General features: G+C 59.5%; 1 protein-coding gene across 3 annotated transcripts in view; it reads right to left on the reverse strand.

Annotated features, from left to right (window-relative positions):
* Window positions 1–690: 690 nt before the first annotated feature.
* Window positions 691–12,913, reverse strand: part of MYBPH (myosin binding protein H) — a 39,752-nt gene continuing 27,529 nt past the window's right edge. For all 3 annotated transcript variants that reach the window (XM_084611533.1, XM_084611531.1, XM_084611532.1), the window contains 6 exons: window positions 12,288–12,427; window positions 6,969–7,128; window positions 5,932–6,068; window positions 4,782–4,968; window positions 1,743–1,784; window positions 691–900 (listed from right to left, as the gene is read on the reverse strand). In XM_084611533.1, the coding sequence (XP_084467659.1) occupies window positions 1,774–1,784; window positions 4,782–4,968; window positions 5,932–6,068; window positions 6,969–7,128; window positions 12,288–12,427 (635 nt within the window). In that variant the 3' untranslated portion in view covers window positions 691–900; window positions 1,743–1,773. The remainder of the gene's footprint in view (window positions 901–1,742; window positions 1,785–4,781; window positions 4,969–5,931; window positions 6,069–6,968; window positions 7,129–12,287; window positions 12,428–12,913) is intronic.

A 12,913-nucleotide genomic window follows, 5' to 3' on the forward strand; every position in this document is an offset into this window, starting at 1 on the left:
CGTCCGGGAATTCTGTCAAGCGTCCGTCGCACAACATGGCAGTGCCGACCCCTGGTTCTCCCCACCGCTTTGACTGTCCCCTGTCCACGCCCCATCATCCTCACGGATCCCATTTCACCCTCTGCCCCGTGGCTTTGCTTACGCCGGCGCTCCCCACCCTGGCCGCCTGCTCGTGCCGCTCCTTGCACGGGGACACAGCCGCAGCTTCTCCCAGGGGAGCGTGACAGCCCTTTCGGGGGCCCACAGGCAGTCTGAGCCCTGCCTGGCCCCACGGGCAGGGGTGCCCAGTTCCAGTTGCTAAGGCAGAGCCCCTGCTGCTCAGAAGCGCTGCACCCCCCTCACACAGCTCCTGCCCCCAAACTGCCCCCTTGCAGCTCCAGATGCTCCAGCAGCCATGAATGGGGAAAAGACTCTCATCTCCCCCCTGCACACACACACACTGCCAGCTTGTGAGGCTGGTCCAAAATCCAAACCTGATCCTCAGGCTCAGCCCAGTGCTAACCCCTCCCTGACCAGTAGGGACCCCTCCTTCCTGAGTGCAGAGCTCCCTTGGGCTCCTGCCCTCTGAGCACCTAAAGGAGCAAGGCCCCAGAAAGCAGCCCAGCCCCTGCCCCAGAGCCTTGCTCTGGCTCAGCCCCCACCCTGCCTCGCCCGCAGAGACCACGCAGCAGTGCCTCGCACGCTCACTGGGAAGCTTTTTATTGTCACAGCTAAAGGCACGTTGGGGGACTGGAGCACCGGAGCAGGGCTGCCACCACAGGACGCTGCTTCAGCGCGGGACAGAGCTGAAGACGAACACAGATCTGGGGACAGGGCCAAAGCCGGCAGGCTCCAGGGTCCGCTGCATTTCTGCTGCCCATGCTACCAAGTGGCAACTTCACTCCAAGCTGCAGCTTCCGTCTACGGAGCAAAGAGACCAGGCCTGAGCCAGCGGGACAGTGCCGTGCTGAGACCGGAGCCTCTGGGGCTGGGGGGCAAGGAGAGGCTGTGCAGCCCGTCTGTCCAGCTTCAGAGGGGAAAGCCTGGCCCAGAGCTGCTTCCCGACGCCCACACAGCGTCCTCCCATGCTCTGGCCTAGCTCTCTTCCTACAGACGTGTCCTGCCCCTTGCCCCTCCCACCGTATGACCAGGCTCCAGCTCCACTCATCTGTCTCCCCACTGGCCCCGTCCCACTCCCCCTGCATGGGCACCAAGGGCCCAGGCTTGGACCCCCATATACAGATGCTCCCAACCCAGAATCCGACCGATGCTTTGCTCTCCCTGTACATGCCCACCCCCTACCCTCCATGCGTCCAGCTACACTCGTTTCCCTGTTTGTGACCACTGATGTCTCCCAAAGACTCTGTGCTCCCCGACACACCAGAGCTCCCCTCACCCACATGCCCACTAATGACACAGGGCTCTCCACACACCACCACCGTCACCACCCCTCCTCCCAGGCTCATGCCCAGCACGGCCCCAGGATTGGGAACGGCTTCTCTCGCAGGGCTTGGCTTGTCACCAGACTCACGCAGTGACAGCAAGGCCCGGGTCTCTGCTCCCCATCCCCACCACGCTGCGCTGGCCAGAATACGCCCTACCGTGCAAACAGCCCTCTCTCCACCAGCAGGCAGCCCACAGAGGGCAAGCGGGGATGGTACTGATCACACGACCTAAAATGTAGCAACCGTGTTTGGGTCCTTGGGGCCGGATGCCCCTGCCCCAACTGGCCTGATTATAGCCCCATTTAGATGCCAACCTACCTTGTCCTTCCTCAGACCCGCCACACGGCCCTCACTGGGGTACTGTAAAAAACAATCCCATAGCAGAGTCAGGAAACCACCCCTTGGGCCTTTGCCACTCGTGCTGCAGGACAACGCCGTCCCTCATTCCCACCACTGTCTTCTCTGCCCTGCCCCTCAAGCTCTGCCCTCATGGGGGGGGCCCCAAACCCCGCTCTCAGGGAATCCAGTACCCAGACCCACTAGTCTGATGTAGGAATGTTTCCCTGTCCACTCCGCCTTGGCTTCAAGCCACCACCTGTTGTCCTGCCACATTCGGGTCCCTTGCCATCTTCCCAGGCTGGGCGCGCTCCTCCCCTTCCTCCCCTTCCCCTAAAGGTATTAGTGGCTGCACTCATGGCCGCTCCGCTTTGCTGGCCTGCACGCACAGCTCCCATGGCTCCTAGCCATGAACCCAGGTGTCGTCTCCTTGCCTGTTTTTGTGGTGCTCTAGCTTTTCCAGCCTGGGCCAGGGCTCTGGAGGGTGCCATTGTCCCCACCTGAGGGCTTGGCGCCCCTAGGGTCCGTGTGACTCCCCCAGCCTGCAGCGTGCCTATGTCGGCCACTAGCCCTAGCTTCTACAGCCACATCACACTGCAGAAGCGGGTCCGCACCGGCTCAGCCCGCTGGGGTCCTGTCGCTGCGGGACATTTACGTACCCTTAGCCCAGCCAGGATGCAGCCACAGTGATGCTGAGCCACTACTGTAGATGGGGACTGAGGGGGCGTGAACCGTCCCTCAGCTGTGAGGCCTGCCAGGGCTGGGCCTGTTTGGTATCTCCGCTGAGTCCTCTCAGGGGGGAGCCAGTGAACTACTGGGCATTCGCATCCCTACGCCAGCTGGCAACGGATGGGGACGGGCTCTGTTGTCGTCTCATTGACTGTGGGTGCTGGTGCTGGGCGGGGGGTGGCACATGTTTTGAGGTCACCCCAGAGCAGGCAGCAGGGCAAGCTCCAGGGGGCGCTGATGGGCCGTGCCAGCTCGTTCCAGGGAGGGGATATGCCCCCCATGGTGGTTCTCCAGCGGAGCCATTTGCAGGCGATAGCAAAGGTGCCTTCTACCATCTTCAGCTGGGCCGGGCGCTGTGTCCCTTTTCCCCGCTGACCCCTGCACTGCTGGGTCCTAGGCCCAGCCCCTCCGTGCAGGAGGGTTATGTCGAGCACGTCACTTGGCACTACCCTGCCAGGCTAGTCAAAAGCTGCAGCTTGCCCGAGGTCGGCAGGGCAAGCCAATGTGAACGCCTAACAGCTGTGCCCAAGCCCCGCCCAGGCTTCACTCTCGGGTGGGATTCAAGCTGTTAATACTAGAGCCCCTCAGACAGTCTCAGGACGACCTGTCCTCATCGCCTCTCCATTATGAGCAGCTGCAATGTTCTTGCTCACCTCCCGGGAGCACTGGTGAGGTAGCAGGCGCTCAGCCCCGGAACCGCTCCCGCTCGTGGCCCGGCAGAGGCCAAGTTTGGTGACTCCTAGGCTGCAAAGCCAGGCGTGTCTGTCCAGGCTAGCTGCTTAGGGGCCTACTTGTGCAGGGGGCAAGGGGTGTGGCCAGCAGCTGGGCTGCTAGTTTATACGGTGGGGAGAGGGGTGCCTAGAGCGGCGATCTGGCTAACTGGCTAGCAGCTTCCTACTTTCAGCCTTCCCAATGGAGGTGCCCTTGCATGCCACTGTCATTGCCTGGTCACCAGACAGCGCTCCTGGTTCCCGGTACACTGTGGGCAGCTCAGCAGATGGGCTCTGGCTGGCTGCACCCCACACTGGCCTGAAGCCCTAGCACAGCTGTTACAAAGCCCACTATAGCCTGTGGCTCTTTGCCACCCCTGGAGCCTAATATCCCAGCCGCAGAGCTCGGCTTAAAGAGATCGCAGTAGGGCAATACGGTGACCCTGCGGCGCTCCAGAGGGAGGGAACACAGGTCACCGCGGGACAGTTCCTCATTCCAGCCAGGGGCGTCTGGGGGAGCCAGGCCCAAATCTGGCTCATCTAGCCGCAGCCATGGGGCTGTAGCATCTGGGCGCCGGGCCTTGTGCACAGAGGCGACGTGAGATGGAAAAGGGACGTTCTACTGGAAACCCTGAGGCCTTCCAGCCTGAGCGCACCCCTCTTACCCGCCCCGGGGAGCGAGCTGGGAAGGCTCGGAGAATGGCAATGAGGTCGTGGCCCGGAGAGCCACGACTGGAGAGCCACGACTAGCTGGCAGCTGCTCAGTGAGGGACCTAGGCCCCGCTTTGGTGGACAGCTTTCCGCATCACAACGGTTCTGGCCACATGTTCATGGGGGGTGCTGAGCGCTTGGGAAAACCGGGGCACAGCTGAGGATGCTGAGCCCTTGGGAATGGGGCTCTCGCTGGCTCTCCTATTAGCAGTCTCCACCCAGCAGTCTCCACCTGATGGGCTACGGAGGATGCACGCCCCACCCAACCCATCAAGGTGCTTATATGGCCCTCCTCACTCCCAAGTACTAATGAAGGGCCGGCCTGGGGCCCCTTCCCTGTGGGCATGGGGTGCTCATCCACCCCCTGTGCTGCACCAAGGGTAGCATCTGTCTCTAGGGCTGTAGAAGGTGCTGGGAATGTCCTAACTAGAGCCTGCTGCCTATCACCCTAAATCTGAGGCAGATACAGCCCTTCCCCCATGACACATTCATGACACCCACTGAGGAGTGGGTGTTACAGGTCCCCCGCTGGGCCAGACTGTTAGAGGGGCAGGGAGGGAGGTTTGACTCTTTAGCTCAAACTGGCACCATTCATGCTTTTCGCTCTGGAGGGCCCCGGTTCAATCCCTGCTGTCCCCCAGAATGGCAGCCATCAGAGCCTCCTACATACAGTGAGGCAGGAGGAGATTCCAATGCAGTGCCGTGGGCTTCAGTAAAACATGCAGGGTTGAGATTTAAAGAAGCCTAATGCCCCAGATCTCAGTAAGACCCAGGCACCGAAGGCTCCTGGACATCTCAGGCTGTGAATTTCAAAGACAAGCAATCCCAGCACTGGGACGAGGAACAGATCCACAAGAGCCGCCAGCCTTACCTTTCACATCAAGCCTACAGTCCACCGAGGCTTCCCCGAGGGGATTGACCGCTTTGCAGGTATAGACGCCTCCATCAAATGGGCTGGGTTTCCGGATTTCCAGCGAGCAAACCCCCTCGTTGATCACTGCGATGTACTTGGGGTCTTCCCGAATCTCCATCTGGTTTTTCAGCCAGATGATTTTGGGCTGAAAGACAGCGGGTTTCGTTCGCCGTAGAAATGAGCTTGTTTCCCGAACAGCTGCTCGCGGCAGCTGGAGGCACCTCACTAGCCCAAAGCTTCTTCCTGTAGCCAGTGCTCTGCCTCTGGTCGTCTTCACGGCTTTTCTGCACTGGTCCTGGCAGTGAGACCTTTGAAGAGCCCCTTTGCCGTGGTGAATTAGAAGCCACCCAGCTGGTGTGATCTGTCAGTTTCTGGACAGGACCCTCAGGGCATGCAGCAGGGCCTTTGGGGGAACAGCCGTCCAGGGCCCCATGCCCATTGCTGACGGGGCAATGGGGTAGCTCCCCGTGTGTGCGTGTAATGGGTCTTTGGTGCAGCAGAGGAGTGGGTTAACCACACAGGTGGCACTGTTCCCTCGGCGGCGGTAAAACACCCTGATGCCACAGAGAGGGGCACCTTAGATATTAACACACTTGCTCTCCGCAGCCCCGCGGGGAAACAGGCAAGTATAACTAGCCTCCTTTTAGAGATGGAAAAATTAAGGGTGAGGTGAGGTGACTTGCCTGAGGCTGTAAATAAGCAGCGCCAGCAGGATTAGAACCCAGGTCCCCCAGCTGCTGGCTCTGCATTCCAGCCACTGCCTCTTCCAGGCCATAGGAAAGTCCATGAGAGGAGGGCGGTGCATGTGGCTGGGGAGCCCGGGCAGAATTTCTGCACCCCCACCCCCCACCCCCCAGGGTTGGCGCACTCCCCTGACCTGCCAAAACGGGGCGCTGCATTCCCAGTGCTCTCAGATAACTCCTCCGGCCCCTTCAGACACCGACCCCACTCATGGAGCAGCCTCTGAGCCCGCTCCTTCCTGCCGGTCGCCTGGTGCCACCCAAGCACCCAGCACAGTCACGCTGCAGGCTCTGGCGGCCGCTCAGGCACCCACCCCGTGACAAGCCGTGCGAGGGAGAGGCGGGGTGAGGAGGGGGCGGAGTCTCACCTTGGGGAAGGCCCGGACGCAGCAGAAGAGCTGGGTGTTGTAGCCTCTGGTGGTGGACCTGTCCGCCAAGGGCTGGGTGAATTTGGGAGCTTCGGAGAAGTCCCGGCCCAAGTATTTCTCGGGCTGGTAAACAATTTCTAGGAAACAAACAGCAGGTCACTGCAGCGGCCGCCTGTGCCCCGGTGCTCGTGCCAGGCGGCGGTGGGGCTCAGGGCACCCTCAGCAGAGAAGCACGGACTCCTCCAGAACACCCTCCTCCCAGGAACAGAATCAAACCCTGCCAAGAGTGGGTCACTGGAACGTGTCCTCGCCCCGTGCTCTGTACCAGCCCAGGAGAACCCCTACCCCCACCCCGCAACACACTGATGTCCCCTGAGATCCCACCGCAGCCACCCAGCTTGTCTCGGAGGGCCAACATCTCATGCTGGGAGAGCAGCTCTGAGGCCGTGCCACCCCATGCTACCTGGCAGGAGATCACAGGAGAGAAAGCAACGGGTTGGGGGGAAATTACCAGGGAGACCACTCCTCCTGGAAAAAAAAGCTATTTTAGGAAGGTTTAAGAGAGTATTTATTGGGACTATTTTTCATATCCTTCCGCCTTTGGAGCTAGGGGCTGAATCCCATGTTAGGGATCCCGAAGAGGTCCACAGAGCCTCCCCAAAGTGCTCTAAGCTAGCTGTGTGCCTTTCACACCGTACCGTCCACTACCGCAGGCTCTTGGGTGGGGTCAGGAACAAGGTCTGCTCTAGGACTCCCCCTGTTCTAACGGGAGAGCGCTCCCATTTCGAGCCGGGCAGGGCCCGAGCCGTTGGAGCTGAACGCTGCAACCTTTCGACGTCTAGAAAACCCTGGGCCTCCTCCTTTCACTCACATCAGCATTGCTGAGCTGCGGCCGGCTGCAGCTTCCCCCAGCCAAGCTGTCTGGCCCCCCCGGGATCTGGCTGGAGATCTCCTGCTTCTGCCATTGGCCACCTCTTAGGGAGAGCACCTCCTCCCCGCCCGGCCGCTGCTCTTTGTTGGGCGCCCCCAGCACCCACCTGGTTTCGGGATGTGGGCCAGCTCCGTGGTGACGGCCGCCACGGCGCTGTGCCCACAGGCATTCTCCGAGAACACCCGGAAGGAGTAGCTGTTGCCGATGATGAGGTCCGAGACGGTGCAGCTGAGCCGGGGGCAGTGCTCCACCACGGTGAACCATTGCTGGAAGCCAAGGGAAGCCAGGCTGTTAGTGCGGGGACTGGCGGACGCCACCCAGTCCCCGGGGCTCTTCCCGCTGCAAGCCCCAGTGCTGGGAGAGTGGGGTCAACCCCCCCGCCGTGGTTACAGCACAGGTTGGCAGGCAGCCCCTCAGCCCAGACCCTGGGGGGAGCCCGGGGCCCTGGCGCTCCAGCTATGGGCCCGGGCTCCACCCAGGCACCGAGTCGGTCTTTCCGTGCCTGCATCCCCGCTGCAGCCCCTCTGCCTTGAGCAGCCGAACCCAGCTTGGCCGAGGCCTCCACCCTCCCGTGAGGCGCCGGGCAGGAGCTGAGATTCCCTAGATGGACGCGCCGCTCGAGCCAGCATGGCAGCCAGCTTCGGCCCCTCCGCCCTCCCCCATCTTTTCTCTCCTTCTCATTAACGGCTCTCTTCCCTGCTCCACGGCACTCCCGGCCATCGCCCCACTCCACCTTCACCCTCTCCTCCAACCCACTCGCACCCACCCCCCACTCAGTGTGAGCCCCCTCCCCTGCCCTCCATCCCACCCTCAGCGAATCCTGCTCGCCCCAGGGCCTGGTGGTGGCCTGGCCCTTCTGCTCTCCTCAGACCTCTGCTGGCCCCTTGACCTCAGCCCCTCCTGACCTGCCCAACACCCTCCATCGGCCCGTCGCTCTCCGCGGGCTCTTCTCTCCCGGATTTTACCATCTCCCCTCTCATAATCCCTCCCTTGAGCCTCCCCGCCTGCCCCTCACAGCCAAGATCCTCAGACACGCAGCCTTGGCAGTCCGGCTTTAACATCTCACCCCAGGCACCCTTCTCCAGCCTCACCTCCCTGGACCTTCCCACTGTCTCTGATCCTGTTGATTGCACCGCCCGTCTCAGCTGCCTCTCCCCGGGCATGGCTGGTTCTCCCCCTGCCTCTCGGGCCACTCCCTCCGTGTCTCCTGTGGTGTCTCCCCCCACCTCCATTCATGGGTGTCCCTTAGGGGCTTCTCCTTGGGGACCCTCCTCTTCCCCCTTTGCCTGGGTGACCTTATGTGCTCTGATGGCTTCAGCTGCCATCTCCCAGACCTTCCTCAAAGCCCCCGCAGCCATCCGCTCAGTCTCATGTCTGACCCTGGCTCCAGCACCTCAGCTGGAGGGCGGCATGGCAAAGACCGAGCTCATCGACTTAAAGGCCAGAAGGGTCCATCCTCTCATCTGACCTCCTGCACATCACAGGCCGCAGCCCCTCACCCGCCCACCCCTGCAGTAGTCCCACGACTTCTGGCTGCGTTACGGATGCCCTCAAATCGTGACTAAAGACCTCAAGTTACAAAGAATCCACCACTGACACTAGTTTAAACCTGCAAGTGACCCGTGTCCTGTGCTGTAGAGGAAGGCGAAAACCCCCCACGGTCTCTGCCGATCTGACCCAGGGGGGCGGAATTCCTTGCCGACTCCAAACATGGTGTCATAAATAAAGGGAAGGGTAACCACCTTGCTGTATACAGTGCTATAAAATCCCTCCTGGCCAGACGCAACATCCTGCTACCTGGAAAGGGTTAAGAAGCTCAGCTAACCTGGCTGGCACCTGACCCAAAGGACCAATAAGGGAACAAGATACTTTCAAATCTTGGGGGGGGAAAGGCTTTTGTTTGTGCTCTTTGTTTACGTGTTTGTTCTCTCTTGGGACTGAGAGAGGCCAGACAGAAATCCATCTTCTCCAACCCATCCTAATTCAAGTCTCCAAAATTACAACCAGTAGAGATAAGCCAGGCAAGGTGGATTAGTTTATCTTTTGTTTTATGTGAATTTTCCCTGTGTTAAGAGGGAGGTTTATTCCTGTTTTCTGTAACTTTAAGGTTTTGCCCAGAGGGGGGATCCTCTGTGTTTTGAATCTGAATACCCTGTAAAGTATTTTCCATCCTGATCTTACAGAGGTGAATCTTTTACCTTTTCTTTAATTAAAATTCTTCTTTTAAGAACCTGATTGATTTTTCATTGTTCTTAAGATCCAGTGGTTTGGGTCTGTGTTCACCTGTACAAATTGGTGAGGATTCTTCTCAAGCCTTCCCCAGGAAAGGGGGTGTAGGGCTTGGGGGGGATATTTTGGGGGAAGACGTCTCCAGGTGGGCTCTTTCCCGGTTCTTTGTTTAACACGCTTGGTGGTGGCAGCGTACAGTTCAAGGCCAAGGCAAAGTTTGTACCTTGGGGAAGTTTTTAACCTAAGCTGGTAAGAATAAGCTTAGGGGGTCTTTCATACGGGTCCCCACATCTGTACCCTAGAGTTCAGAGTGGGGAAGGAACCCTCACACATGGTGAGAAGTTAGACCCTGAACATGTGGGCAAGACCCACCAGCCAGACACCTGGGAAGAAATTCTCTGTAGTAACTCAGAGCCTTTCCCATCTGGTGGCCCATCTCCGACCATTGGAGATATTGGCTGCTAGCAGTCGCAGATCAGCTCCGTGCCAGTGTAGCCAGACTCCTCACACCATTCCTGCCAGAAACTTATCAAGTTCAGTCTTGAATCCAGTTAGGGTTTTTTGCCCCCACTGTGCCCCTTGGGAGGCTGCTCCAGAACTTCACTCCTCTGATGGTTAGAAACCTTCGCCTAATTTCAAGCCTAAACTTGTTGATGGCCAGTTTATATCGCCCAGTAGAGAATCCAGGGCCTGTCCCATTACTCAGGCCTTGGGGCCACCCTTACAGCCAAAAATAAGCCATGTAGCCGCACCAGGGAGGGGCTAGCTGCAATGTAGACACCCCCTAAGAACGGAAAGAGATTCCTCATCTGGGCAACTCTGAAGTGGGTGGACTCTGATACCTTCCCCCTCAACTGTCATTTTAGCCTATTAATTACCCGTAGGGCAGGTGAGAAACAAAAACCAACACAGCCCACAACTCTGATTTCCTCCAGGAGGAGACATGTGGTTGTCTTCTTTGTGCAAACCTCTGATACTCCGATTTGCCTCCCCTTGGGATACCCTCGAGAACGACTTGGGGCCGTTTTGCTGGGCGAGCTGCAGAAAAAGGCACTGACAGTTCTCGATAGCTCAGATCGTTACTGAGATACCAGCCTAATGACTTGCTCTTTGACGTCCTTCTGGTGGAGAATCTTCCCTCAGCTGCGAAAAGTACGAGCCACTGAATGCCCCGAGCAAGACAGACAAGGCATGGCAGCCAGCCCTCAGCCAGGGTGAGCCTTTAATGCGCAGGGTAAGCAATTTGCTCGTGGGGAGGCTGCAGTTGCTGACACAACAGAGAACAGTTGCCCTTGAGCCTGGCTCAGCGGGTCCTGCCTGCATGACATTCTCCCTTTCGCCTGCACCCAAGCATCATTCAGCAGCGACTGGTCTCTCAACAGGTGCCGGTGGGGGTTGGGCAAGGGGGATCTCACTACTTTAAAGGCTGAAAAGCAAGAGGTGCTGAAACTGGCAGGCCTCCTCTCCTCCCCAGCCCACCCCACCTCTCCGCCTTCCTCTTCCGTATCCCCAGATGCTTCCTCGGGCCAGTCCCTCCCGTGACCGCCTCCAGTAGCAGCAGTGGGGGGGTGGGGGGAGCTGCCATGACCCCTACATCTGCCCACACCCCCGCCCGACAATTAATTCCACCCTCCAACTCCCAGATCAATCCTGTCCCCCCATCAACTCTGCCCCTGCATCTGTTCTGTCACATCTCTCCTCCTGCAGCTCCTGGGGTTCTTCACCTCCTTCTCCCAGGCCTCGGGAGGGGCTGCAGCGGGGTCCCCTCTCCAGGCAGGATGTTGCATGCAGGGAGGGGAGGGGCAGAGCAGACTCCGTTGCTCACAAGGGGAAGGACGGGGAGGAAGTGGAGCTGCTGGGGTCTCTCTGCTCTCCCCCCGTCCCCCGCTTGACAAGGTGTCACGTCATTGGGGGGGGGGGGAACAGAACCCTGTCTACCTCCTGCACAGATCTGATTGGCTGCTCTTCCCCAGGAGGTGGGTAAGTGGGGAAAGCAGCCAATCGGGGGTGGTCCCCGAGTGGTACTAACTATGCGCCCCACTGAGACAGTTTATGGCCTGGGTCTGCGCCCCATTGCACCATGAGGCTTGAGCACTGGGTAGCGAGGGGCCTGGCATTGACTCTCCGCTCACATTAGAAGGGCACCTGCCTCTTGCTCAGCCCTGGGCCCAGGGCTACTCACTGCTCTCCAGCCTTCAGGGCTCTGCCTCCCGAGGGCAGCAGCCAGCCACCCCATAGGCAGCAGCAGCTGGAAACGAGGTGCCCCGGCTAGAGGCACGGCACCTCAGAGTGCTTCCCCGGGAAAACTCCACTTGACGGACCATCTCCATGGCAGGTGGTTCTGATCACGTCCGTCCCTCGAGCCCCACACCCCACCGCCAGCTCCTCCTCCATGTCATCACACACAAGCTTCTGCTCCTTTCTTTTCAGGTCCTACACAGCTTAGTGCCTCCCTGCTTATCCACACCACACGGCCCTGACTTCCCCCACTCTGCTGCCCCTACAGCGCCAACCTCCACGCCCAAAGCCACCGATGCATCTTCTTCGGAGCACCCCCTGGGGTGGGCTGCGTCCTCCTGGAGCGACCTCTGCCCTCGCCTCCTTCAAGCCCCTCTCGGAGGCTCACTTCACTGGGTCACCTATGGGCGACTCCCAGCTGAGAACGTCGGGTCTGTAGGGACCTTGGACAGACACCTGATTTCTCGCTCGCTTTGTTATTTTTTGGAAATAGCTGATTTCAAACCACCTCACTGTGAACAGAGCTGGCCTGGGTAAAGGCATGGGCCACCCTCCACCCCATTCTTTCCAGCTGCCTGTTACAGCCTCTTGCTTTGTCTTGCCTTCGCCTGCGAGCCCTGGCCGTGCAGCACCCGGCCCAACGGGATCCGGATCCCAACTGGGGCTGTTGTGCAAATAACCGAACCCATGCAGAGCTGGGAACCAAACCCTTTCAGAGGCACCCAAGAACGCCCCGTGCAAACCACTCCTGCGCCGCGACGTGAGGACTCTCTCCTACACTGCGCAAACAGACCTCAGGAGGGGGCTCCATCTCCACAGCACTGCCTGCTGGGGGAGGTTAGGAGGCTATCGACACCAACCCCCCTGCTGCCATGTCCGCAGCGTCTGACTCAGGCCGTACACCCTCCCCAGGTCCCGCTGCTCAGAGGGATATGCCAGGCAGACGCCGCAGACTCACCCCACTCTTCCTGTCCGATTTCTGGACCGTGTACCCTTTGAGGGCTGCGTTCCCGTTGTCCTTTGGTGGGCTCCACTCCAGCGCCACGTTAAACCCCCACACGTCAACCAGCTTCAGGTTCTCTGGAGGGCCCGGCTGCTCTGCAATGACAACCAGAGGCTCATACCAGCCCCTGAGGCCATCCCCTGGCAGGTACGGGGTGGGCACGGCAGCTCACAGCAGTAGCCAGAGAGCTCACACAGCCACCTGCCTGCAGAGACGGCAGCTGCTTTGCTGAGTCCATGGGTTGTGGCTCTGTGGATCTGTATGGGGTGGGAGTAACTTGGGGAACCCTGGCTGGTCCCTCACCCAGAATCTGCCCCATCTCTTACGAATCTGTAGTGCCCATCACCATGGTGTCAGAGCAGGGAGAGACCTGCATGTGTGTCTGTCTGATTTCATGGGTTATTCATGTGTGCAGGAGTCTACAGCAGCATCCAGGAGTCTAGCAAGAATATGCACCCTGTCCCCCAGCCCATAATGACCCTCTCTCCATCCCTACCTTCTAGCCATTTTGTACCCTCTTATTCATCCCTTTAGGGCATCCTAGCCTTATGCCCAGAAGCAAGCCCCAAACCCTGCAGTGT

This window comes from Lepidochelys olivacea (assembly GCF_965140295.1).
Source record: "Lepidochelys olivacea isolate rLepOli2 genome assembly, chromosome: 21".
Classification (NCBI taxonomy): Eukaryota; Metazoa; Chordata; order Testudines; family Cheloniidae; genus Lepidochelys; species Lepidochelys olivacea.